The sequence below is a fragment of the Betta splendens genome, chromosome 24 (genome assembly GCF_900634795.4).
Source record: "Betta splendens chromosome 24, fBetSpl5.4, whole genome shotgun sequence".
Classification (NCBI taxonomy): domain Eukaryota; kingdom Metazoa; phylum Chordata; class Actinopteri; order Anabantiformes; family Osphronemidae; genus Betta; species Betta splendens.
Window position 1 is genome coordinate 9,791,425 of NC_040901.2, and position 25,839 is coordinate 9,817,263.

The 25,839-nt window shown below is 43.4% G+C and overlaps 2 protein-coding genes and 1 long non-coding RNA gene across 8 annotated transcripts in view; 2 read left to right on the forward strand and 1 right to left on the reverse strand.

The window, feature by feature from the left end:
• sesn1 (sestrin 1) overlaps positions 1–1,791 on the forward strand; it is a 29,318-nt gene extending 27,527 nt beyond the window's left edge. For both annotated transcript variants that reach the window (XM_029141315.3, XM_029141316.3), the window contains one exon: positions 8–1,791. In XM_029141315.3, coding sequence (XP_028997148.1) covers positions 8–94 — 87 coding nt within the window. In that variant the 3' untranslated portion in view covers positions 95–1,791. The remainder of the gene's footprint in view (positions 1–7) is intronic.
• armc2 (armadillo repeat containing 2) lies at positions 669–16,889 on the reverse strand. Of its 4 annotated transcripts, none has more exons than XM_029141306.3 (18): positions 16,737–16,886; positions 15,103–15,387; positions 14,939–15,002; positions 14,421–14,586; positions 13,751–13,871; positions 11,513–11,580; positions 10,723–10,830; positions 9,658–9,842; positions 9,474–9,576; positions 9,181–9,395; positions 8,689–8,834; positions 7,790–7,889; positions 6,479–6,782; positions 4,983–5,105; positions 4,789–4,902; positions 4,446–4,578; positions 3,969–4,123; positions 669–3,765 (listed from the first exon to the last, which is right to left on the reverse strand). In XM_029141306.3, the coding sequence occupies exons 2-18, from the start codon at positions 15,318–15,320 to the stop codon at positions 3,647–3,649; spliced, it is 2,442 nt and encodes an 813-aa protein (XP_028997139.1). In that variant the 5' UTR covers positions 15,321–15,387; positions 16,737–16,886; the 3' UTR covers positions 669–3,646. The 4 variants fall into 4 exon arrangements, 3 of the variants coding, with proteins under 3 accessions (XP_028997139.1, XP_028997140.1, XP_028997141.1); XM_029141307.3 differs by having other exon boundaries at positions 16,742–16,881; XM_029141308.3 differs by lacking the exon at positions 10,723–10,830.
• Positions 16,890–16,931: 42 nt separating this feature from the next.
• The window catches only part of LOC114849674 (uncharacterized), a 43,920-nt gene continuing 35,012 nt past the window's right edge, over positions 16,932–25,839 (forward strand). For both annotated transcript variants that reach the window (XR_008693794.1, XR_003784664.3), the window contains exons 1-2: positions 16,932–16,974; positions 17,111–17,170. This is a non-coding gene — a long non-coding RNA (uncharacterized LOC114849674). The remainder of the gene's footprint in view (positions 16,975–17,110; positions 17,171–25,839) is intronic.

Consider the following 25,839-nt stretch of genomic DNA (forward strand, 5'->3'; position numbering starts at 1 on the left):
CCTGCAGGTCCACGTAAATCTGCTTCTTATGGAAGCGCGAATGCAGGCAGAACTGTTATACGCTCTGAGAGCGATCACCCGCTACATGACATGAAGTGCTTCTGGCGTTTTTATCATTGTCCTTTTACTGTCAATGTCGTTGCTCTTTGTGGGACAATTCAAGGAAAAAAAAACAACTAAAAAAAAAAAGAAAATCAAAGGGGGGAGATTCAACAGGAACAGTGTGACCGAGAGCCCTGGGTTGTGACGGTGCTTGTTGGACGGTTGGATCAGAACAAATGGAAACCGAATAAGAAAAATCATCTCAAACTGCAAGTGGATACGGAGACTGTTGCCTGCAGTGCCAAACCTGACCAACAGAGGGCGCCCTGCAGGGACTGTAGCTCAGCTGGGACGTCTGTGCCAGGCCGGAGCGCTGACACCAGAGGCATGCAGGACAATGATCCACTATTCCAGCTTGCAGCACATTCATTGCCAATCTGAGAAAACATCCCCCGTCAAAGCCCCTGAAAGCTGTGCAGTCTGTAGTCTGCACTTTGATTCAGTTGTCATTGTTTTCTTATTTGTTTGTTTGTTTAGTTTCTTTCATACCTTTTTATTTCATTTTGTATGACGGGAAGTGGATGTCGGTGTCCATGCGTGTTAGAGATGGAGGCGTTTGGGCGATGTTGTTTTTTTTTTTTTTTTTTAATGTGTGCCTGAACTATCCAGCACAGTGTTCACACGTGCTGCTGCTGCTGCTCCCATGTTGTATTCAGTGGGATCATATTGATCCCCAAATCACCCCGACCCCCCTCCCGTCCTCTAAGCCCCTGTCCATTAGAAATCCACTGCATTACTCCCCTCCTCTTTTCTTATGGCCCCACCCCCAAACCTCTAATGTCGATGTAAGCTAACCCAAGGAGTGTGTGAATACCATACAGGTGTTGGGAAGAAACTCAAAGAACACTGTCTGAGCCCGTTTAGACTTTGACTGTACGTGTGTGGATGTGTCCTGTGTTGATGATGACTGGGGTGTGAATGTTGGTGTTTCACACGAATAATGGAGATAAAAGGTCTGAAAAATTTCATGTGTCAAAAAAAAAAAAAAAAGCGAGGCACTTTGAAGGAAAGACTTCTTGCTTCTGCTGTAGCTCTCTGTTATTGTGAGATGACCGTTCATCGGTTGATGATTATATCTTTATATTTCTGGTAATTGTGCAGGGGACAAATAGAAAAGGTAATCAAAGCGTTGGGATCCAGGTTCAACAGGTGGGACTGGCTTCCGGTTGTTCCAACCACACCTTCTCTGTCTTCCGCTCGTCCCAGCTGCCTGGTTGATGTGAATTTACCAGTAAATGAATACCTCTTCTGTTTTTCTCCATGAATCATAAGAAGTGCTCTTTAGAGCAGGGACTGTTTCCGGGCGGCCGCGTTCCCGTTGGTCGGAACGCGGCGGTCCACACCGTTGAGCGCAAAAGGTTGTAGCTGTGCTTATTTCCTCTCAGGGGGAATCTAACCAGTGCAAAGCAGCTTCTGTTTTTTTGAACAGGGGTGCGAGACCTCTGCTGTTTTGTTTTTGTTTACTAAATCCATTAGTAGTGCATTCTTCTGAGGTTGGTTTGAGAGACTCAGACAGATGAATGAGTGCCGTCTCCGCGAGGAGGACGAGGACGATGGTACATTTGGACGTGGTTTTGAGAGGAAGTGGAGATTTTTTTTTCCAAACTTCTGACTGATGTCAGTTACTGACATGTTTTTATATGAAAAAAAATATGAAAACGTTGAAAAAAATAAAACTATGATATTGAATTGTGTATCATTTGTAGCTTTCTCCCGAACCGGTTCATTCTTCATCAAATATGTTAGAAGTGGGAGATCCCGACACCTTTTAGGAATCAGTCATGGCTCGATCAGTGTCACCATCAGCTAAGTTCCACTCTTCAGATGCTCAAGTACAGGAAACGAGCCGTGCTCGTTAGAGTTAGACAGCATGTTTTAGCGTTGTGAAGAGGATCAATCATTTTGGACATGGTGTTATTCTAACAATCTTATCCCCAGTATGCGTTAACGCTGACTTCCTTAACAGTAAACTGACCACAGGGAACTAGTGTAGTCTCATCTGTGGGTTCTGGGAATTTAGTTTTACTGTATGAGCTTGAGACCCGTATGACTCACTGGGAATCACATCACGGCCTCTGCTTCTGTGGTGCGATCGAGGTCAAAGTCTCCTTTTGGTCTTGACCAGCATTTGGTTGGAGATGAGGGGAGGTCCTGTGACACCCTACCTCTTCGTCCTTTTGCTCCCGAGTTAAGTGTAACTGTTCCCACGAGGCCGGCGGTGCGTCTGAACGGCATTCAGCCTGTCTGTCACCACACAATCACCAGCAGAAGCCCAGTGACCGCACTGCCTTCAGATATCAGTGGCTCTGATCATACAGTACGCGGCGGTGAAAGGATTGTGGAAAACCAGTTGTCTCTCACATCAACCTGAGAATGTCTATGTAGAGAACAATGTCTGTCCTCAGCTCAGGCTGACGGCTTGGGTTGTTTTGTGCTTGTGTTTAAGGTCACTTGTGTGAAATCTAAGGGGGGGGGTTACATTAAGAGCCGGTTCTTTGTTTCAGTGTAATAATGATGTGACTTTTGAAAAGCTGTACTTTAGGCTACTTGGTGTAACTTGTAAGCACAGCCTGGCCCCATATCTGTACAACAATAAAGGCTTTCTCAAGCAAAACACGTTATTTTTTTATTATGCACAAGTCACAGTAAACCGACAGTAAAAGGTCTGTTCATGAGGTCAGTTCCATGTAGTCATCTCTTTTCAAGATTACGCTATCGTGAAACTACCTGGTAATGCTTGTGTTTTATGGGTCTTTAAAGTCCGATAGATTTTAAAGTAATGTCCAGAGAAGTTTCCTGGAACAAAGAAATGCCTTGTTTTGTAAAAGTTGCGCATGAGCACAGCTAACGCATTTATTAGGACGAGGCCAACCTCGTTTCCAGGAAACTACCAGCTGTCTTTACACAGATCAAGCCTGTGGTACAAGAGGTCAGCGCTTGCACCAAGTGTTGTATTACGTCTGTACAGGTGAGAGAATCTGAAATGAGGTCTTCAAGATTAATGAGTGTGAAAATTAAAGTGCGTTAAAAGTAAAAACTGAACAAATAAAAGGAGTCAAGAATATAAATAAACAACATAATAATTTAGCCACCGCAACAAAAACAATCTAGAAACAATGTAGTAATTCTCATATCCACACATATTTTCTAGCTTTTTATCCACTTAGACTGTTTAGTTTATATTGCATAATTACATTAAAATCTATTGACCAAAAGCACAAATGACCTGTTGACGACAGGCTGTAAAAGTTTTATAGCATCAACTGTCAGCTTGAACTTGGTTTTAATCAAAATGCAGACCAGAGCGTGAGGTCATGGATGGATGAGGCTACATGAGGGAGTTTTCCCACTGATTTCCACAAGTGACTCAGCTGTAAGTCACACGACTTCACGCTGAATTGACTTCACCGCACAACCACCTTAAACTGCAGGTCATTGTTTGACATATATTACTGTATGTGGATCGATATATAACCTCTGCATGCAGTAAACCTCTTAACTTAGCTCTCTCTCCTGTGTCCAGCAGCTTCTGAACGTCTTCATGTCAGGCTGTCAGGGACTTCATTAGTTTTTGGGCTACAGGTAGGAACTCCAACTCCCAGCATGCTCTGTGAAAGTCCTTCACATCTTCATTTTCTATCCATTTCAGGGCCTTTTCTTTATCTGTGGAATAAAGGGAGTGTGTTTGAAAGAAGGCAGTGTGACGTTTCAGGTTCATTAATAATGCTCTACAGCATCATGACTTGTGTTCAGGCAACTCCCTCATGTGACTGTGGGGATATATTGGTCAACATTGTGTAAATGTTCTGTCCCACCCTTCCCCCTGAGTCCCATCCACTATGCAGTATAAGGCTTATGACACCAACCCAAGTAAGTAGACAGGATCTCCAGCAGGGCCTCGCTCTCCTGTGCGTCCAGCAGCTTCTCGGCTCCTCCGCCAATCATATTCCACAAGGCCTGACAAACCTGCCCCGCTAGCTGCCAGTCACCTGCTCCGAGGTCTCTCAGGCAGTCAACCAGCCTGGTCACACACACATCATATGACTGAAGGGAGCAGGATTCACATTACTAGCAGGATTGTGGGCATTAGCTCCACTCCATTAGCTCTGCATCTGACAGTGAGTGTGGGTAAAGGAAACATAGGAACTTTTATGTTCAGAGAAGCCTTTACTGCAGATAGGAGATAAATTCAGAGCCTGGTCCACTTTGAGCATCTGTTAGAATGTACAGATGAATCCAAACCGACCAGACATGCTGATAACTTTGTCTCATTGAGACTGAGATGATTAGCAGCATATGAACGCATGAACAAACCACTGTTATCTGAGTGCATTTGTCCTTACTTGGTCGCAGCCCCCTCTAGTGAGAGACTGACCCTGTTGGGAGGGTCCAGAGCCAAGTTAGTCAGGACCCCGCAGGCTGAGAAACACATCTCGGTGCTTTTTGAGTCGAGCAGCGTCACCACAAACTGGAACACTGACAGAGAGGGACGTAGACCGGGTTAGGCAGTTTATGGGGACCCAGCAGGGCGAGGATGACATGGCTGCTATTATAGAGTTTGTCCTTGTGTCTGTTACCTTTTGACAAAACACAAGAAGGTGGCATGAACCAACCAATTACACACAGACCTACTGCTACTGCTGCTACTGTAAATCTCTGATGTCTTGTGTTCATCATATACTCTACCTCTGTTTTGCATGATAACATCCCGCACATCCTTGGACTGTGACAGGTTTCCATACACGCGGGTGGCCTCCAGCATGGCGTCCATGCTGGAGCTGAGGACCAGCTTCAGCATCACTAAATCACAAACACAGCGTGAGCCGAATGCGACGCTTGATCACCTTTCCGTTCATTCCTACGGCCTCTGTTGGACCTACACTGCGCGATGCTGAGTTGACTGTGGCTGATTGCAGAGCTGTCGTCCTGGTAGAAAGACAGGTTGTTGATGGTGGCGGCTACATTCACCAGCAGCTCCTCGCTCTCATGCACGGACCTCAACTCTGTTACCCACACAGAGGAAAAGCCAGAAAACAGTTAGTAACACGAGCTTTGTGTTGTATCATGCATAATTAACATTTATATTATTTATGTGAGATGAACTAGCGCAGAATAAACTTCTCTTTGCTGGATCATGACCAGCAAAGTGAAGCCGGGTAAAAGCAGCACTTCCTTTTTTTTTTGTTGATGAGGGCCTGATAATACAATGAGAGTTAATTATTAATGTTTGTAACAGCTGCAGCATCAATTGTGTAAAGTGAGTCCATGTGTGTCTGTTTTCCATATTTTCAACTGTAAAGCAGTAAAGACCTGCAGGTAGTTAAAGCGCTCTACATCAGATAATTAAAGAGCCCCGGCTGTTTTGCATATTTCAGCTCTGCCACAATAATGTGACATTGTGACGTTATCATAGAAGGAGCTGTTATCTGTGGTTAATTCTGACCCGATACAGTCGGCGTGATCGCGCTCATACAAAGGTCAATGTGACCAAGTCTAACCAAGCGTGACGCCGTGTGCGTCTAAGAAGCGAGTCTGTTCCTGATATAGCAGCAGATGTCGAGTGCTCCGTCATAAATCGCGGATATTGTGGTTGCGCTGTCAACCGGCGCCTGCAACGTGCTGAATTTTGCTTCTAGGTCTGACTGGAAATGCCACTTTGTTGTGACCCTCCCCTGCTTTCAAAGCCTTGTAATTTAAAGCAGAGTGAAGCCTGAAATTGATCAAAACAAGACATCTATCAGGCGAGTCGGCTCTTTCGTCCTCCATCCACTGAGTTCCTGTTTTTGATTTTTCGGTTATCAAGCCATCTCAATATTCTTCACTTGCTCATTTTATTTTCCTGTCTGCCTCAGTCACCAAATTTACTCCCCATCTTACTGACATCAATCTCCCGTGCACTTGTTTCAGCTCTTTTTTTAAATTCTCACTCCTAACTGCCACAGAGCAGGCGTGTAGGAGGCAGGCAGCCGAGAAATAAAGAGTTTCACCCCCACCTGCGTTTGCGTTCAACCTGTCCTGAAACTATCTAACCACATGGGAGAATTTCAAACACAAACCGAGTCGACTGTGAAATGTGAAAGAACATCCTGCTCATGCACTGAACCGCGTTGTTCTTAACGAAAAAAGCAAAACAGGTAAACCCAAAGAGGATGTGCTGCATTTTGAACATGATGTCAGAGTCATGTCTTGTTCCCAGCACAGGGGAAGTGGTCTGGTGCCTGCAGATACCTACTGTACATACAATGCACCCAAAAGCTATTTTTAAACCGAAGCTCCAATTTTCACACACTTGGCTTTTCGTGGCTATAATATGCACAACAGAACAAATCTACTATAGGGAATTTGAGCTCTATTAAAGATCCTGGTCTGTTCTCACCAAGAGTCTCCATCAGAAGCTGAATGCAGGTTGCATTGTTTGCCAGTGCTGGACCGACAGCCGGGTGGATGCACATGTTGGCCAGCACCCTCACCAGCTTCACCAGCACATCATCCTGCACGCGTTCAGGTGGAGCGGGAGGCGTGCTGGGCGGCGGGACGTCCTCCCTCCGCCTCCGCTGATAGCTGTCGTACAGCCGGAGGAGCGTGTCTGCACAGCCCTGGCACTGGAAGAGCTGCCGCCGAGCCTCGTCCATTTTAGCCGTGAGGTTCCCCAGCGTGAAAAGCAGGCGCACGACCAGGTCCTGCGGGAGAGCAGTGGTCAGTTTGCATCAGTAAATACATCTGTTTTTGCCTGGTTCTGTTGTTTAGTCAAAAAGCCAAAGTCGCCTCAAAGTGGTTTCTGTTCAAGAAGATGAGTTTAGTCAGCGCAAGACGTCAATAGTTTGTAGTTTGTATATAAGTACATTATGGGATTAAAGAGTAGAAAATAACACATAATCAACTTGACACCCCGGAACACTGTGTTTTTACTATTTGAGGATCAACAACAGTATAGTTAGTGCCAGTTATTCCCCCTAGAGGATTTGGAGCAGTACAAACGTGTTACAGCGAAACTACGCTTACTAAGAATTAATGTGATCTGACTCCACTTGGTAAAAACGCAGATGAGCAAGACTACACTTATATCTCAGAGTGACGCGTGACACTGGTATGAGAACAGCACAGACTGTCCCAGGACTAGGTGTTGACTGCCCTCCGTGTGTGTGTGTGTGTGCCTGAGGCATGTTTGTGTGCGTATTCCTGGTCAAAGTAAAAACACATGTTGGTCATGTTGGATTTCCAAAATCCTTCCCTTTCTCCTTAATGTTCTATCCCTCCCCTCCACCTCTGCATCACCTCTGTTGTACATAAACTCATCAGCTCTATCTGTCTCCTCCCTTCCTTCTCCAGTTGAACACACACACACACACACACACACACACACACACACACACACACACACACACACACACACACACACACACACACACACACAAATACCAAGAGCAAATGGACACAATGTCCTGTAAATGTGTTTGGACTTGTACATACACAGCCTGCTCTGAAGGTAAACAAGCTCCGTGGAGTTACATCATCAGCACTGGAAATGCTTGTCTTCACTTCTTGCACACACACACACACACACACACACACACACACACACACACACACACACACACACACACACACACACACACACACACACACACACACACACACACACACACACACACACACACCTAAACAACAAGTAAGCCCATGAACTCACCTGCTTTTGGTGATGTTTACTTAGCAAATCTAAAAATAGCTGGTAGCAGTCGGGGGTCTGGGCCAGAGCGAGGCGGCACTCAGAGTAAGAGGAGAGTTTGCTGTGGAAGAGAAGAGACAACACATCGACCATTCGACTCACTGGATGCACTGGGCTGGGACCCAAAACTTTATCTTGCCTTATATTTGCCATTACAGCACAGTACTGTATGTGTTTGGTGGGTCACCCAATAGATGTAGTGTATGTGGGACTGTGATCAGAGATAGTGTAGGAGATCTGGTCTGCTGCCAGATGAGCATCAGCAGAACATCGGAGACTTTGGAGCTCGACTGAAGCAACACTGCTACATTTGCATTTCATCCCCTGCACTTTGCTTTTGCATTTTTTCCATAAACATTTTCGTCCTGCAAATATAGCAGTGTATGGATGTTTTGCATTCAACTCATTTGAACATTCAAACCATGTTGTTAAGGAGCCGACGGGGGTTGATACATCATGTATTGGCTGCTGTTGTACTAATGGTGACCTACACATGCCAAACAGATGTACAGTAGAACCACGCCCCACAGAGAAATGCAAACCATCCCTGAAGACCTTTGGTTATGAGGATCAACTTCTTCCAAAGATTGAAAGAGAATAAAATAATAGAGGGGAATTACCGTGGATGAAGAGTGATGGAGAGAGAAGAACTAACAGCGTACAGATGGTGCTGGGAAGTGAATGATGCTCTGTTTTGATTCAACGCCTGGCAGGTTCTAATGTTTTAAATTAGTGAGTTGACGCGAGGACCGGGAAGAAAAAAACCCTCTTCACAACACAATTCTGACTTCAAACCACAAATGTGGTGACACATCAAGTTCCATAATTAGAACCACGTGGAGAAACACGGGATTCAGTACCTGTATATCCTGGAAATGTTGGTACAGATGTCCTGGTCTTTGCAGTGATGACGCAGAACCACGCAGAGTTCTGGCAGGATCGAGAAGGACACAAAGAGGGAACGGGAATCTGGATGGTCAGCGAGGCTCCTCAGGGTCGCTGTCAGCTACAGGGGTCGAAGGTCAGACACACAGAACAGAGTTTGTGTAAGTACACATATACGGTCTCAGGGGCAGGTGTTTACTATATGTTAATATTGCATGTCAAAAGCTATGGAAATAACCCATAACCCAAGAGGGAAGCAAATATTTCCAACACACAGGAGCAGTCAAACCTTTGGAAAGTGATGACCTGCTTATTTTTTAACAGCATACATTGATTGTGTCTGAGCTTTGGCATGAAAACTTCACTTGGACCAGATTATGCTTAAATACATATTTATTAAAATACACTTTGCTGTCCTCTAAATACAAACAGGAGCTTGACTCAGGCCTTCTCAGCAGAAGCCACACCTGTACGAGTATGTGTCCTGCAATAGTGAAATGGGACTCCTCCACTGTGTGAAGCCTCTGGATCAGAATCTGAGACACGCCGATACAGTTCTTGTCCAGTAGCAGTTTTAGGATTGCACTGTTTCCTGAGAGAAACTTCAGAGTGCCGACACAGTAAAGCAGAGCTTCTCCAGATGTGGACACCTCCTCACTGCTCAGCACAGCCAGCAACGAGTCTGGAAGACAACACAGCTAATGGGAGAAGAGGCTTCACACAAACAGAAACGTAGGGAAGTGAACTACAGCGTTCTGACCGATGATGGAGTTGTTCTCGAAGAGCATGTCGTTGCTTTCGCTGCGGCTGATTTGGAAGACAAGCTTACAGATGTTGAGCAGGTTGTTGCCACTGACGCACATCTGAAAAGGAAGAACTTCTTCTTAAGTGTCCTGCCGGCCGGTGATAGAAACCTGGCGCCCGCACACATGCAGGTGACTCACAGCAAGGCAGAGCTTGGCGATATGCAGGTTGAGCCGGGCAGACTTCACGTCGATGAGGCGGAACAGCGTCCGGAGAATCCCCGACCTCCTCTTACAGCGTCGGCCGAGCATGTCCGCGTTCGCCAAGGTGCCATGGAGGCCGTCGCACAAATCACACAGGCGGTCCACCGCACCCTCAGAGCTGCCTGGGGTCACAGGAAAGCCAACTTAGACAAGAAGACCAACATTTACACAAAATGCAAACGTAAACACCCGCCTGTGTGTCTGGATAAAAACAGAGGAGATAAGATGTTTTTGTGAATATAAAATAACATCTACCTCTATGAAGCAGCCTCAGTTTCTATGGTCAAATGTACAAAAAGGATTTTGCATAATTGTGCATTAAGAATAAAAAGAAGTCTTTTTTCTTTTTGAGGTAAAATCAATGACTGTATGAATAAAAGGGTTTGATGCCTTCTAAAACACATTAGCCACAGCCTGACTCCCAACACTCAATTTCCTACTGATTCTGGAAGGTGTTTTATGCATGAGCCTGAAGGAACTTGGTACGATAAATATTTAATATTTATCTTTCAAATGAAATTTCCATTAAATTTGTAGAGTGTTAAAATATTTACAGCCATAGATTTCATTTCATGGCTGCCAGACTGTGGTTGCAGTCAGACAGTTCTGTATGGAGGCCAATAACAACACTATTGTGTTTGCCTTTATTCAGCGATTGAAATCTGTGCTTTTTCATTTTGTAAGACTTTACATGGGTTCTTCTACTTGTGCTAAAAGAGCTATTTCTCTGTATGGCTGGTGCAAGTAAGCAGACACTGACAAGAGGAACTAAGCTCTAATAATATCATCTGGACGTGTTTCTTCTTAGGTTACATTAGGTTGATGCTGTGACTCAGCCTCCAGACAACCTTGACTAACCACTGAGAAGCTTCACAAATGTTAGTGCTAAAAAACTGAAAAAAATTTTTCACTTTGGAGAAAAACACTCAAGCCCAGATTACTTTGCTCACAGCTGATTTGTTTCCACCTCCCTCAGTTTCCTTCTTTCAGCCGCCACGTTACCTGCAGCCACACTTTCCAGCTGTCTGAGAAGGGGAGCAACCGTATTATTCCAGAACAATGACTCTGCTTCCTCGTCTGCTCTTGTGGTGTTGTCTCTGTTCCCCAGCTCTGAGACGTGCACAGAAAAATTGAATTTAGCAAATCACATCTAAATGCAGGCGGTGAACATAAGCAGCAAGTATGGTTCACAAGTTCACAGTCTTAAAATAAAACAGCAGGAAGTTTGATGCCACATTGAAAGGTCACCATCTTACAGGTCTACTTCCTCTGATTTCTTTCCGTGCTCATGTGAATTAGTCTGTGTGTGTGTGTGTGGGGGGGGGCATGTGCGTGCGTGTATGCTATATACCTTTTTTCGCTTAGTATTTGCAAACCCCCTTTGCTTGGTGCGATGCAGGAAGCTGTGGTTGCCCAAACTAACAGTTCTCACAGCTATTGGCTGTCTACCTCTCACCGTGGAAATTAGGCGCATAGCAACAACACCCCAATCAAAGTGTGGCAAGAACAGAAAGAGGTGTTTTGACGTGGTTTATTTCTGGTGCACACTGAATTGTGTGATATACAATCAGTCACTTTATGAATGTTCTTATTGATTTGACTTAAAAAGTGTGTTAGAAAATAAATACGAGCACAATTTTACATTTGTCAGAACCTGATTAACCTATTGAGATAAATGTGCCTGCTGCGCAAAAAGGGGTTACAGTGTGTTGTCCAGTGAGGAGAAAGCAGCTTTACTCCAGACTTGTAAGTACCTGCAGCAGACTAAATGTAAATGTTTATCTGGACAAACCTGTTCTCCGTCCTCCTTTGCACTCTGTAGGTCCAGGTCCTGAGTCAACATCAAGCTGCCTTATTCTACTGTAGGCACAAAGAACCGGCAACAAGAAGAGCCTGGTTACATAACATTGCACTGATACCGATCATTGAATCATTTCAGTAACGATACAAAACATACACTGAAAGTGAGACAAAACACTGACAGGATGAATAACTGGGTTGACTAATAATCTCCATCATACAGTACGTTACTGGCTTACTGGCTGTTAAGCCATTTGTGTCTAGTACCACCAGGTGTCCCTGTTGCAGCAGAGGTTGAAAGCTATGCAGATACCAGTCTCATGTAAACTATGTGTGCACAATAGATTTGTGTTTGTGTGCCACTGCTTGTAGTTTGTCTTCTAGTGGAGCCATGTGCCTGTGCTTGCGTGCATGCTTTTTTCCAGCACACAGAACTAAGATCTGTGGGCAGTCTGGTTAAAGCTGTTCATGCCTCGTCACCGTGACAGGCCGCCTCTGTGCAGTAACCGTAGGGCGCTCCAAAAACACGCCCTGTGTCATACTGCGCTTTTTGTTGTGGCTTGCAGTTGCATCTTAGTTGCTGTACTGTATATCACCATCATATCACACTAAGAAAATGACTAAACATCCTACAGATCGGTGTAATGTGTTTATTGTTAGGGTTTATTGTCTCATCGCCTACAATCAAGTGACCAGCTGTGAAAAGACCTGTTAATAGAGATAAACCCAAGACCTGATGTTGAGTCATCTTACTCATGACTTGTACTTGAAGGATCTCACACAAATGAGATAAATGAATGCTGACAAAATTGAGCATCCCTGTCATTATATGCCATAAAGCATGTGCAGAGACATTAATACATAATGCTGACACTCAGGATTATTTCCTCCTATTTAAGTATTTGTTTCATAATCTATATGAGAAAATGCCCAAATTTGCTTTTTATTCACTTAGAGCATCACTGGATGACACCGGCATTAATATAAAGTATGAGTGTGTTACTATATATTGCACTTTTAATCTGATAGAGATTTAGTGGTTGGTATAAGCTGGCACAGAGGGTATATAGAGCAATGAGAACTGGCTGGGGCATGTTGCAGTTAATGTCAGTGAGGGGGCTTTGGCTCTGTATGATAGGATTAAGAGCCTGATAATAAGGCCTCTTTGTGTGATGCTGCATTCTCTGAGACATGACCTCATCCCTGTCTTAGGCCTGGCCAGTGCACTGCCGTCACAACACTGCCAGCTTTGCCCAGATGGGCACCCAAATCTAATAGAGAGCCATTTGGAGCTATAAAGCTCCAGCTTATTGGAGAAAAAGAACCTGGTGGTAGTCTATTCCCCTCATCTTTATATCTCCTCCAACTGATCAGATTAATCTGTACTATGACTATAGATACTTATAGTTAGTGTACATCTGATTTATCATTGTGAGTTTCCTTCGTACCCGTCTAACCCAGCTGTACAAAGATCCACAGTTTTATCCCTTGGGTTTGTGCTACAGTATGTGAGCAACTACTTCCAAATACTGTACGTTACAATGGCTTGTAACCAGCTGTGCTGTGGGCAATAGCCCAGATTTCCTGTAAAAGTGTTTTATGGCCGGTCCCACCTCCACGGCCCCCGCTGCCCCACCCGATCGATAGGCGGTTGGATCGTAGCAGCTCCTGACCTCGCGCCTCAAGAGTTATGCCCCTCGCACTGACACACAGTGGATGAAGTCGGCAGAAATGAAGCGTGGTTTTAACTGCGAAGGTGTGAACGCTGACATGACGGTAATGACAGATATAGGCAGGGCCTATAGACTGAAGCTTGCCAGGAGGCTGGTTCTGATGACATAAATATACTGTGGTGCACAGTAAAAGTTTATAGGACTTTCAAATGGTGTTGAAAGTGTAACGTTGAAGAATTGGCTCTGTTTGTTAGTGACATAATTGCTGGTCCCACTGACTTCATATATTGACATTAGTATGTATAATAATGAGTATAATGATAATACAGTTCAGTTAGAATGAAAGAATGAAGGAAAGAATGAAAATGACTTACAGTGGCATTACAAAGAGAGTTGAAAAGGAGCAGGAGGACTATTAACCCTGACAGTGGCTACTATAAATCTTTAGCTCACTGTTGTACTGTCACTTCAGTCGAAAAGAGCGAGCAGAAGAAGGTGGGAGGTCGTCGAAAAGAAGGGTAAAATCTCACGAATTCAACTGAAGGAAGGAGGCGTACCTTTCACTAGCTGTTCGGCGTGGGCCAGGCTTGTGGGAACCTCGGACCTCGGCGTGGTCTGCGGGGAGTTTTTTAGCTGACAGCTGCTTTTGTCCTGGCCCTGGGTTTGATCTGTCTCTCACTCAACACATATAAAGGATATGGTGGAAAGTTATTTAACAGGTTGCTGCTGTGTACATCTACTGCTTCAACATTCGTCTATTGCGTTGTGTGCCTTTATACACACACACGCACACACACACACACACACACACACGTACAGCATGTGTGTACATGCACAAAAACTCAATATCCATTCTTATTTAATTAAGCTCAATAGCAGAGCAGGTCCATGGGAAAGGTTAGGGAGAGAGTAGTCATTTTCCACTCGAAACAGCAGCAGTAAATTATGTTTTTTCACCCAGCTCAACCACGGAGAATGTAAATTAGGTATAATGTCAGGATGTGAATGTCTCCATTCATGTCCCTGTGAGAAAACTGCTTTAGCACCAGTACCTACACAGATTAGTTATGCTAATGTTAACACTCATACCTTCAGCCCTGTTTTACCCCCACAGATGATTCCCTAGTAAAAAGTAGCACAGGTCTTGCATTCTGTAAATGGAAACTTTTCTTAATTGACTATATTTACTCTCTTGTTTCAGGCACATCAGTATTTGTTCCTACTTACCATCTGTTTGTACATCTACAGGAGGCAACCTGGTGAGAGATCCGGCCCTGCGGAGACGTGGTCGTGCCCCCGCCACCCCCCTCTTTCCTTCCAGAGGGTCAGTGGGGGGTTTGGGAATGGCCTTGAATAGATCCTCATCATCACAGGGGACTGGAAACTTTGGCTTCTGGTGAAGTCCAACACGTCAGGGATGAGGTGTGAACAATAGGCCACATCTTTGATTCACCCATAAAAAAACTTGTCTCCATTTTATCCTATTATTTTTGTATTACTCTTTTACATATTTTTTAGATTCAATTATTATAATCTTTTTGATTTCTTCCAGATAATCCTTCATTTCAGTTACAAAATGATGATGCCCACTTGGCACACAGAAGTGAAGGGTTTATCCATTTATCGTGCATTTCATGGTGAACTTGAATCACACATGTAGATAATTACCCGATTTTTCTCCAAATAGCATCTTTATCTGAAAACAAAAATCCTTTTATATGTGTATTTATGTCTGAGTGTATTACATGGTCCAGTGGAGTGAGACGAGTCCCTGAACCCGGTCTTGAGTCAGGAGCATCAAAATGAAGACTACAAAAAAAAGAAGCTCTTTTATATATTTCATGTAACCAAAATCTAATATGAGATATTGACAAAATGCAAAAGGGTTAATGTTAAGTTTGTGACTAACCTAAAGGTGGACGGAGGTCTGTTGGCATGGTCTGCACGGACAGAGCTTTTTCCAAACAGTTGCCTTTGTCCATCTCTGGGCGTCAGCGGTCGCTGGGTGGACTGGACTCGTAGAAACTGTCTGGCTTCACTGACTATTTCTGCACTAGTTTTCCTTAAAGCGTTGCGCCTTGGAATAAAGGGGCTGCAGATCTCATGCTTCCTCTCCATAGAGGCCATTCAGCCTTATGTGACATTTGCCAACAATGATTTCCTTATACGAGTACAGTAGATGCAGGGCGTGTCACTACAACAAAATAAAAAATAATTAGTTAAGTAATTAATTTAGCTAAATGTGTGAACAGTATTTTAATGCTAGCTAATAAAGCTGAAGTTTATTAGATCTATTTTTTTTTTTTTTTTGGAGTAAAGGGGCCACTCCTGAAGACCTTCTATGACTCTGTGGTGGCATCAGCCATCCTGTACGGTGTGGTCTGCTGGGGCAGCAGCATCACAGCGAGGGACAGGAAGAGACTGGACAGGATCATCAGAAAGTCCAGCTCTGTCCTGGGCTGCACTCTGGACACGGTGCAGGAGGTGGGTGAGAGAAGTTTCCTGGCTAAACTGACATCCATCATGGACCAGGTCTCTCACCCACTGGAGGACTCACTGTCTGCTCTGGAGAGCAGCTTCAGTAGCAGACTGATCCACCCTCGCTGTGTGAAGGAGAGATATCGTAGATCCTTCCTACCTGCTGCTGTCAGACTGTACAATCAGAACTGTTGACCACATCCCACCACAGTCACTCACCCACTGCATCAGTGGTTTATATAGCAACCTGCTCTGCACAATATTTGTGTAAATCTGTGAACAATCATGTATATTGTTACCGGTACAAATCTTATACCCATTACTGTGCAATAACCCTGCAATGACCTCATACTCACTCTAACTGTACTGTACTGCTTTGTACTGTGCCAACACAAACTGTTCTGTACCTGTATTCTTGCTCATCTGTACTGCTGTTGTGAGAGGTAATTTCCCCACTGCGGGACTATTAAAGGTTTTCTTATTCTTATTCTTCTTATTCTTATTAAACAGTATTTTGTTGTTCATCCCATAACGCAGCACTACAAATTATTTAAAAATAAAAGGATTTGTGTTAAAACTGAAGTAAGTTTTGCTGGTTGAATAATCTGAACAATTAAATCAGAATCAGAAATCAGTATCACAATAATTGATTAATTGTTTATATTTGTGAACACACACACACACACACACACACACACACACACACACATATATATATAATTTTATACATTTGTAACCTGCAACGCTACACATTTGTTATGTTTGTTGGATATTTGTTGGTTATTGTGATAAGTAAATGAGAGGTCCCTATGCGCGTTCACGCTCCGTCTCCATGGAAACCAAAGGTCGCTGTGCTCGGTTGGAGAAACAAACACAACAAACAAATCATTCTAAACTCTTTAGCACTAAGTAAAGATTATTTAAATCGTTTTATTGTGTGATCAACGTATCTGAAATTATCACAGTCGGGCGGAGAGGCGCCAAGAGACCGGGAACATTTGAAAAATGAGTATGAATAAGAGTACGAATAAATGTCTGTTTGCGATGAAACAAAACTAGACTTACCTTACCGTCAACCCATTTGGAACACAGTTTACGCTTAGTCGTAGCTATCAGTCCAGATTTAAGTTGCCTTCCACAGTAAAAACAGAAAAGCAATTATAAACCCGAAATTGGCGGAACCTAGTTCTTCTTGCACTACCGAGCCCGAGCACACGTGCACGAGACATCCTTAAAAGACGAAAAGTCTCGCGCGATTTGGGGACGCGCCTGGAAGCGTTGAAAAGGAAAAAGTGAACCTGATGTAAGGTTTTTATCATCCAGTCCTCGTCTCTAGAAACACAGACCATGTATATAGATTTTTATATATGTGTGTTGAATAAATTGTTCAGGAAGTTGTTCAGGAACTTGAAAAACGTTTCTTTAAACATGCGTTTTAGGCGTTTCAGCTGGAGGGACATGGCCAGGCTTCATCTCCACCTGTGTGACTCCTGTGGCAGGTACTGTAGCTTTAGCTTGGTTTAGTTATAAATATAAGAAATTGGACTGTAAACAACAACACAACTAAAAACATTATGTGTAAAAGTTTACTTAGTGATTAATTACTTGAATCTGACTAAGCAGCGTGAGCAGTGTGACAGATGCAACCAGTAACTCCTGCACTTAGTCACATTTCATTACTCACAAGTCAGTGACAACATTGACAAAATAACATTTACAAAAGACCAACTGTTTTTTATTCAATAAACTTTAATGACAAACACATGTACTGAACTACTATCATCCCACTGTCTTATAATGTATGGCAGTAATTTTTAATATTTTCTAAAAAAAAGTAACAAAAAAAGTACAGCACATAAACCTTTTTAAAGACTAAATATAGGTGAGTAAGCATTTTCTAATATACACACACTAACCACTTGACCCCACACATTATTTGTTGAAGAAATAATCTGACAGACCGAGTAAATAATTTTTATAGTACATTTAAAGTGTGTAAGAAAACTTTGCAAACAATTCTATGTCCATGTCAAATGATAACGTGTGATAAACACTCTTAAACTTTAACTCTTGATTAAACTTGATCAGCATCCTTTAAGTCAACAAAGCATAAGATAAGCAGTTCATCACTAAAAAAATTAAACTGTCCGATATTAGCAAATGTGCAAAATTATGATTCAAATAAAACTGGAAATATGCATTTTCAGGCAAATGTTGAATTTTAACTTACCAAGATGATATTTAGATTTGCCCGCCATTTTGTCTTTACATGTAGTATGACGCTTCATAACATCAGTAGATCCAAAATGGCGGCAGACTTGCGTTCTGTTTGTCAGCCACTTTCACAGATGTTGCCCGGTGGAACTTGATATTTGAAGCAACGTTCCTGCTCCAGATACACCGTAAAAGACCAATAGCTTCCTGCCGCCTATGACGCACGCTGTAGTTGTACAGGAGACCTCCAGCTTTGACTTCCTCTGTCCGTTCGATTTAACCATGCGACCCCCATTGTCTTCTGGCTGCATGTAAAGCGATTTAAACACCGTTGTACACTGGTAGGATTTGACCGATATTCACAGACGAACTCGGAGTTTGTGAATGCATGAAGCAGAAGTTCATTCAGTTTAGCTCACTCTTCACTCTGTCTCTCTCTCACCCGTCTGGATGGGTTGACCACCCATCACGTGTGTCTGGATTTGTACATTTCATCCACTCGTAAACCTTTCCCCTTCTGGCTTTTTATTTTTTACACCGTGAAACATACATCTGAACAATCTTGTGAGTCTCTGGTTGGATTTAAATAGCCTTACATGCTTCAGTCTCTTGGATACAGTGAACCTGATTGGCCGTAAGTGCATGCTGGGCATGCCCAATCACAGGGCATCACCACGGAGCTTAGCAGCCAATGGGAGGAGGAAGATGGTCTCTGTGATTTCATTGTCACTAAGGGGGGGGGGCGTATCACCAGAGCAGTTGGCACTAACATGCTAAGAAGTGGACTCTGTTATGGTGAGAGGGTATATGGTTGACGTAACCTGTGGAGCCAGATCAAGAGCATTTCAGAGTAGACAAAGGCACAGAGCATGTCTTGAATGAAGCTCTTCTCACCAGGAGCTGCACAGTCCCTCCGCACACGGGCTCGTGGTACACTCACGTCTCTGTTGACAGCGCTGCTCATGTCACGGGACTGAACGGGTTGATTTGTGGGAGCCTACGTCCTGCCAGAAGGTGATGTGTCTCCCTGGCAACCAACTCCATCTCTGGTCAGACGCTGAGAATGACAGGGAGCACTCGGATGCGAGACAGTTGCTCCTTTACTTTTTGTTCAGCACTATGCAGTCCACAGAATGTCCTGTGAGTGGATGTAATGCTGATAACTTTCACAGCTCGATTGAGGTTACTTTTGTTTTTATTAAGTTTTATTCATCAATGCTTTAATATTCAATTCTTTTTTTTTTCTTAGTTCTGCTTTGTTGGTTGACTCACAGGTCTTCAGCGCTCCTAATAGAGTGAGTTTTTCCTGCTTGAGTCCAAACCCTTTATCAAAAGAAAAACACCTGAGTAACGTTTTTCAAGAAGCAGCAGGTTGATGTTACATCATGAAGAGCTTTGCTCTTAGTCAGCAATCTGCCTGTTAGATATTTTTGCGCACTGACGTGGAAAATCTAACTTTTCAGCACTCTCGCCTGCTTGAGATAACAGATTCAGCCTGGGTTGCTTGGTCAGAAGATTTTTTTTTTTTCAAAGTTCATAATGAGCAGAGATGTCTCATACTGGGAGGACAGCAATGTGTGTTTGTGAATAGAAAATAAGATGAGGCTGTAACTTTTTTGCTTGATCAGTGCTGGCTGACACTTTAATCAGAGCAGAAAATGGAAAAAAAATGCAAACGCACGCAGTCTTGTACAGCCAGTGATGCTGCCCAATAAAATTGCAAAGAATACTTTTCCTAGGCAGCAGTTTATCATCAGCCTCACAAGGTGAGTTGTCTTTGACTGTTCAGTCAAGAAGCAGAAGTGACACAGACCCTGAACACAGACATTCAAATAGTCAGGCAGACAGTCGCCATGTTATCACTCATCTCTCTCTCTGCGCATGGAAAATTAAATAACTCGCACGCACACATTGGTGTTACACATAGAAGAGCTTGCCTGGGGCGCAGGAGCGTGCAGGTGTACTGTCTACTGTAGTAGAGCATGAGATACCACAATCTAAAAATATAAAGGTTTTTATAGGCCACTTCACAGTGTCGCCTGTTGTGCTTAGACTCTTGAAATGGATAAGGACCTCCATTAAAAACACTCCCCTCAAAAAGACGTTGCTTAAATGCAAAAACATGTTCACAGCTTTAAAAATGCGTTTTATCGCATATTATGATAAAATGTTTGTTTAACAGAATGTATTGCAGTTTAAAATGATCTTTCCGTAACCATACTGTATATAAGCTGTTTTTTGTGTGTTGCACCTGTGATTACATCACCTAGACAAATCCACCTCTTTTGTATGCTAATTAAAGTGCAGGTGACTCAGCCCTATCTTGATGGGGCTTATGTCTTTTTCTGTAAACAGATAGATGGATGTGAGAGCTGGTCATGTTTCACTGTGTTCAACCCCTGCAGCGACATAAAACCATCCACCTTTTGTTCATGTGATTTTTTTTTTTTTAAAAAGCCTGAAGATTTCATGAAAGAAGAGTTGATGCAGAGCTTATCCCTCAACTTGTTTGACCTGAAAGGAATGGTTCAGACAGGAGCATCAAGGTCTGAGCTTTTCTCTAAGTGAATACAGGCGGAGGCCGGTGCTGTTTCTCTCACACACTGTTGTTTCTCAGGCTTAAGAGGTTGCATCAGGGTCACTCTTTTTATAAAACCCTGTGTCTTTTTGCATATATGGAAATAAAAGACATGCTTGCTGCTTCAGATCTTAATTGTTAATTACTTCATTTTCTAAATGGCAGAGGAAGAATGTAATGTAGGATAACTGACACTACCTAATGCCCTGCAGTAAAACTCCAGCAGCCACGGTGACCTAGAAGAATTATTGCCTTTCTGACAGCTTTAACTTTTAGAACCGGGAAAATCTAATCTTGTGAAAACTTAGAACGAGGTTTGCCAATCAGAGGTAGCGCCTGGAAATAATTCATTTCAAGTAATGGTTCTTAATGTAAAGTTGAAAAGAAAATATTACTATGTAAAGTATGTACGTTAATGAGAACTTGGAGAAAGCTCAGTGCACAAAGGACAAAGATGACAGACTTGAGAGAAGAAAAGAAAAGCTTAAAGGCTAAACGTTAGTTAATGTTGTATTTATGATCACTTCGGGGTGAAGTAATCTTTTTTGTGGGACTCTTAACCACAATATTACAATACAACCGCATTTTTTTTAGTTCATATCTACTCTAGAACTAAATCTGCTGCTCTATTGCCTTTGATTTACCTTAGGTGCTCTATAGGTACAGATAGAGTAGGTCTCTTCTTCGTGCACCATTTTAATGCCTTCGTTCTTTTTAGACAAAGGTGTTTTGCTTTGCCTTTTAGGTTCAGCATACACTCCGATCAATAAAAGAAACCTCCTTTTGGGCTGTTTCGCAGTGGGAGCTGCACCTTGCACGCCCGGTTACAGTTAACGGAGATAGACATATACGATAGATACTGTACATTCCTCTCCTCACACGGTGCATGCTGACAGGGGTATGTAGCACTGTTTGTCTGCTTGTCACAAGGGGAAAACATCCCCTTTGACCTTTGCTGTACTCGAAGGTACAAAAAAAAAACGGACGGAGCTAAGTAGAATGCAAAACAGGAGTGTGTGTATAAGTCTCCTAATCAAACGCAGCTTGAGGAGCATTGAATCATAAATAACACTCAGACACATAAACAACAACGAACGGAGGTGGTTATTGTGTGTGTGTTTTGCATGTATTGCATATTTTTCTCTCATGCAAAGGGTGCAGCCATCTTAATAAACAAATTTAGAGACCAGAGCCACAAATTTCATTGCACATGCAGCCGCACACACACACACACACACACACACACACACACACACAGCCGTACACGTCAGAGCCAGAGCGAACGCTCGTAAACACACATGTAGCGCAGATGAGCGGGGCCTTCGAGAGAAGGGTGGTGGAATTCCTCACTGTCACACAAGCATAAACACATAAACACGTGCACACACAAACACATGCTGGCACACACACATGTTGAGGGCAAGGAAGCATATGGGCACAAGATGGACGTCAAAGGGGCACAAAATGCAAATTAAAGTAATTAGGGATCCATTCTCAAAGCATGCCTCCTTTGACCAGACTGGTTTCAGCCACGCAGGATCTGGTCTGTGTAGTGGTGTGTCTGTCTGTCACATGTGGTACTGTATGTTAGCGTTAGCCACAGTGGTGTGTCGTTGCATGCACAAGTATTTTTTTTTCTCTTCAATGCTGGAAATTTTTGAAAACCTTCAAAAAACTAGTACATTTTAAACCTTTAAACCTGAGTCATGGTGGATGGTGATTCCACCTTCCACCATCATTCTTTATACTAGATTAGATTCTCTTTGTCTGGCTAGTGAACGCACCACCATCACTCAAGAAAAACAGGGGATAGAGAGTGAGAGGGGGTAAGATGGGGATAAGGAGTAATGATGCCTTCCCTGATGGTTTTAATGGTGAGTGCAGGCCATAATTCACCCTGGTACACACACACACACACACACACACACACACACACACACACACACACACACACACACACACACACACACACACACACACACACAAAGCCCAAAGCCCAAAGCCGTATAGTCATTTGGACTTTTTCTTTGTACCTTTTATGTGCATCCTACCCAGCATTTAGGCCAGTGCAAATAAGACTTATGGATGTGTGGAGCAGAGTGACCTTGACATTCTGTGTGTGTGTGTGTGTGTGTGTGTGTGTGTGTGTGTGTGTGTGTGTGTGTGTGTGTGTGTGTGTGTGTGTGTGTGTGGGAGATGGGGGTGGATCAGCGTCTATATTGACTGTGCACCAGTACACCCATGTATGAATCATCATAATGGCGGACAAGTACATCAATTTTGGAATTAAATCAACAATAACAACAAAACCTTAAATGAAACATGTTCACCACAGCTATTTAAAATGGCTAAAGCCATTGTTTCGTGCTGTGAGGCCCAAAGCACCGCTGTCTCACTAAGGTCCTGAAGGAGCTAAAGAAATATTTGCTTTTCTGACATTTTTTCATGAGATCTACACCCATCAGTTAGAACTATTTCTGCATTCTAGTTTTCCTAACAAGGAACTGAAGCACGGCGCAGGGTGCACTAGGTGGATTTGGAGCTTTGCGCCGGCACAAACCTAAGAGCTCTAAAGTCCCAGAGCCGGATCCACGGGAATGCAGGATCCAGCTTCTGTCAGGTTTGATTGTACTGTAGCAGCTTCACAACCAGCAGTTTTAGTGTTAGTGTCATGCATTACTTCATACACTACAAATAATGATATGTGAGTGTATATATAGGGACTTACTGTATAACATACACACTTCTATCTAGTCAGAGTCCCTTATTGTAAAAAGGCAGCGTGATTGCACTGTGTTGTACGCTGCACCCTATGACCCAGTGCGCACACGTAATGTAGTCACATGCAGCCACATGCTACAGTGGGAGGTTATGCTCTCATCCCAGAGGGTGGAGGGGGATGGGAACATGAAGGGGGTTAGCAGGCCGGATTGAGAGCAAGCTGACCGTGATACCACCTTACATGAGGAAATAACAAAAGCTCGCTGTGTGTGTCAGAGTGCGAGGGAGAGACGGACTCCGTGTCCACTGGACTGATATGAGGGAAGACGTGTGGGTCGGACGGGCAGCTGGGTCCTCGTCTCTGCAACCAGCCCGACAGACAGCAGAGAAAGCCTTGAATTTATTAGCTCATTTATTTTGCCTTACACAATAAAGCCTTGAATCTAATAAAACATTTGTTTGTAATGTCAGATGACATCACTTTGTGATGAAGATCTCAATAATCCTACTTGTAAAACAAGCCAGTGTGATTAATAAAAAGCATAAATCAATGCAATAATTTCCTTTTAGCTATTATAACTTCTGGTGCCTGAGGTTATTGAGTTGAACCATGTCAATGGTCAAATCTCAACCTTTTAAGACAAAGAAAGGAGCCAAATCATTATGAATCAAGGCTGATGCTTCATCATAAAATGTAGTTAGAATTTATTATGACATCACCAAACTCTGTGCCAAGACATGAGACAGATGAATTACTTGTACCTTCCAGGGCTCTAAGCCACCAGTGTGCCCAATTAAATGATTTGGAAGCGCCATGTTTTCTAAGACTTGGAGCTACGATCCCATGGTCTTCATCATTAGTGTTTAAAGTTAGTTAGCTAAGCTTTATTTAATCAGGAAATCTCATTAAGATCTTTTGCAAGCGAGAGCCGAGAGCACATTGTAAAAATATAACACACAAATACAGATTAGAGATAATACAGATTAATTCCTTTAACCAAATCTTTATCCAATCCAGTCAATCACAAACTGACCTACTGTCACAGTCTGGGCAGCAAAGACTGCTTAGTGCAGGACAAACCAGCTCACATTATGAGATAGTGGCAAAGTTCTACTCAACATGACTCAAAACTATTACACATTTAATTGTAACGTCGATGTGTCATATTTCGGTTTCAGCGCTGTCTCTGAATCTCTCGCTGTCGTCGAACCCAACCACTTCTTCTCACCTCCCCTCCTATCTGCCACTTTCACTCCATTGCACCCCACCTCTGCCTATCACTTTTCACACTGTTCCTCCCGTCCTCACACCTCCACTTGTGACGTGCCCATATGGATGCGAACCGCAAACACCAAAGACAGACTGGGAATATTGGGGCCTGTGGTTTGTACGTTTGAATGTATTATAAGGATTCTAATGTTGTTTTGTATCCGGTACGGGTTCTGTGTGTGTGTGTGTGTGTGTGTGTGTGTGTGTGTGTGTGTGTGTGTGTGTGTGTGTGTGTGTGTGTGTGTGTGTGTGTGTGTGTGTGTGTGTGTGTGTGTGTGTGTGTGTGTGTGTGTGTGTGTGTGAGATTTTAAAAGGACAGTGCAATGTGAAGCGATCTGTCTTCCCACCACCGGCTGTGAGTGCGAGCCACAATCTGCCCGGATGACGCGCGAGCGAAGGTGCTGCAGGACAATGCTCAGCCGCTCTCCGCCAGTGTGCCGTTACAGGGATGACATCATCCACTGCAGCACTCGGTCCGCATGTGCACACACTCGGACACGCACGCCCTCCCGCCCGCGCGCAGACGCCTGCCGTATCGCTTACCGCCGCCTGGCTCTCAGGTCTCCCTCTGTCACGGATCTGTCCTTGTGCAGCCGGCGGCAATTAGCATGTGTGTTGTGCGCGAAGCTGGGTTCAGCTCAAGTGTAGAGACCACGCGAGCTGTTGTGATTAAGAGAAGCCCCGTGACATCAATCAAGGGGAGAGTGTTCATGCTGTGGGGGATGAGAAGCCCATTAATGGCCATAACTCAGGGGATCCATCACGGCTCCATCTTTTTTACACCTTGAACCCCACACACATGACATAATGATGAATCACTTCTTATTAGCCAGTCATTTGGCTTTTGTCTCTCACTTGGATGAGTATGTGAAGAGATCTGTCTGTCTTTGCATTAACAGTGCCAGATAGTAAGACAGCCGTTGTTCTACACGCTGAATGGTCCTCATCCTCCAGTCACGCTTTCCTTTATGCGTCTTCCTGACGCTCAAGCCTTTAGTATAATTTAACCAGGGTTTGTTAGATGTGCTGTCTGACCACATCAGGCTGTCAGCTTGGCTGTACGTATTATGAATCGCAATGTATTGTAACAAAACAGTGGTTAAAAAATTCAATTTTCTCACTAAAGCCCAGCACGTTTTATAACAATGCAGCCCCAAACCAGATATTTATTGCAAAAAAAGATTGGTAGGAAAATGAGGGTGTTGTGTATATTTTATTCATATTGCACAAATGAATGTTAGTATAAATATAAAAATATATTAGTATAAATAAAAGCCTGGGTTGCATTGTCCCTCAAATCAGCTCTTCTTGACTATGAGTATTTCTGAAATCTTTTCTTGACTGACACAGGTAATGTAATATGATATACAGTATGCCTGCTTAAT

What these genes read in the sequence shown, in the direction of transcription:
- armc2 (XM_029141306.3), bottom strand. Translation starts at nt 15,320, where the DNA reads ATGGCCTCTATGGAGAGGAAGCATGAGATCTGCAGCCCCTTTATTCCA. An exon ending in AGACCTCCGTCCACCTTTAG is followed by an intron (nt 15,003 to 15,102) that starts GTTAGTCACAAA and finishes TTTTTTTTGTAG; the next exon opens with TCTTCATTTTGATGCTCCTG. An exon ending in CAGGACACATACTCGTACAG is followed by an intron (nt 8,835 to 9,180) that starts GTGTGGCTTCTG and finishes CGACCCCTGTAG; the next exon opens with CTGACAGCGACCCTGAGGAG.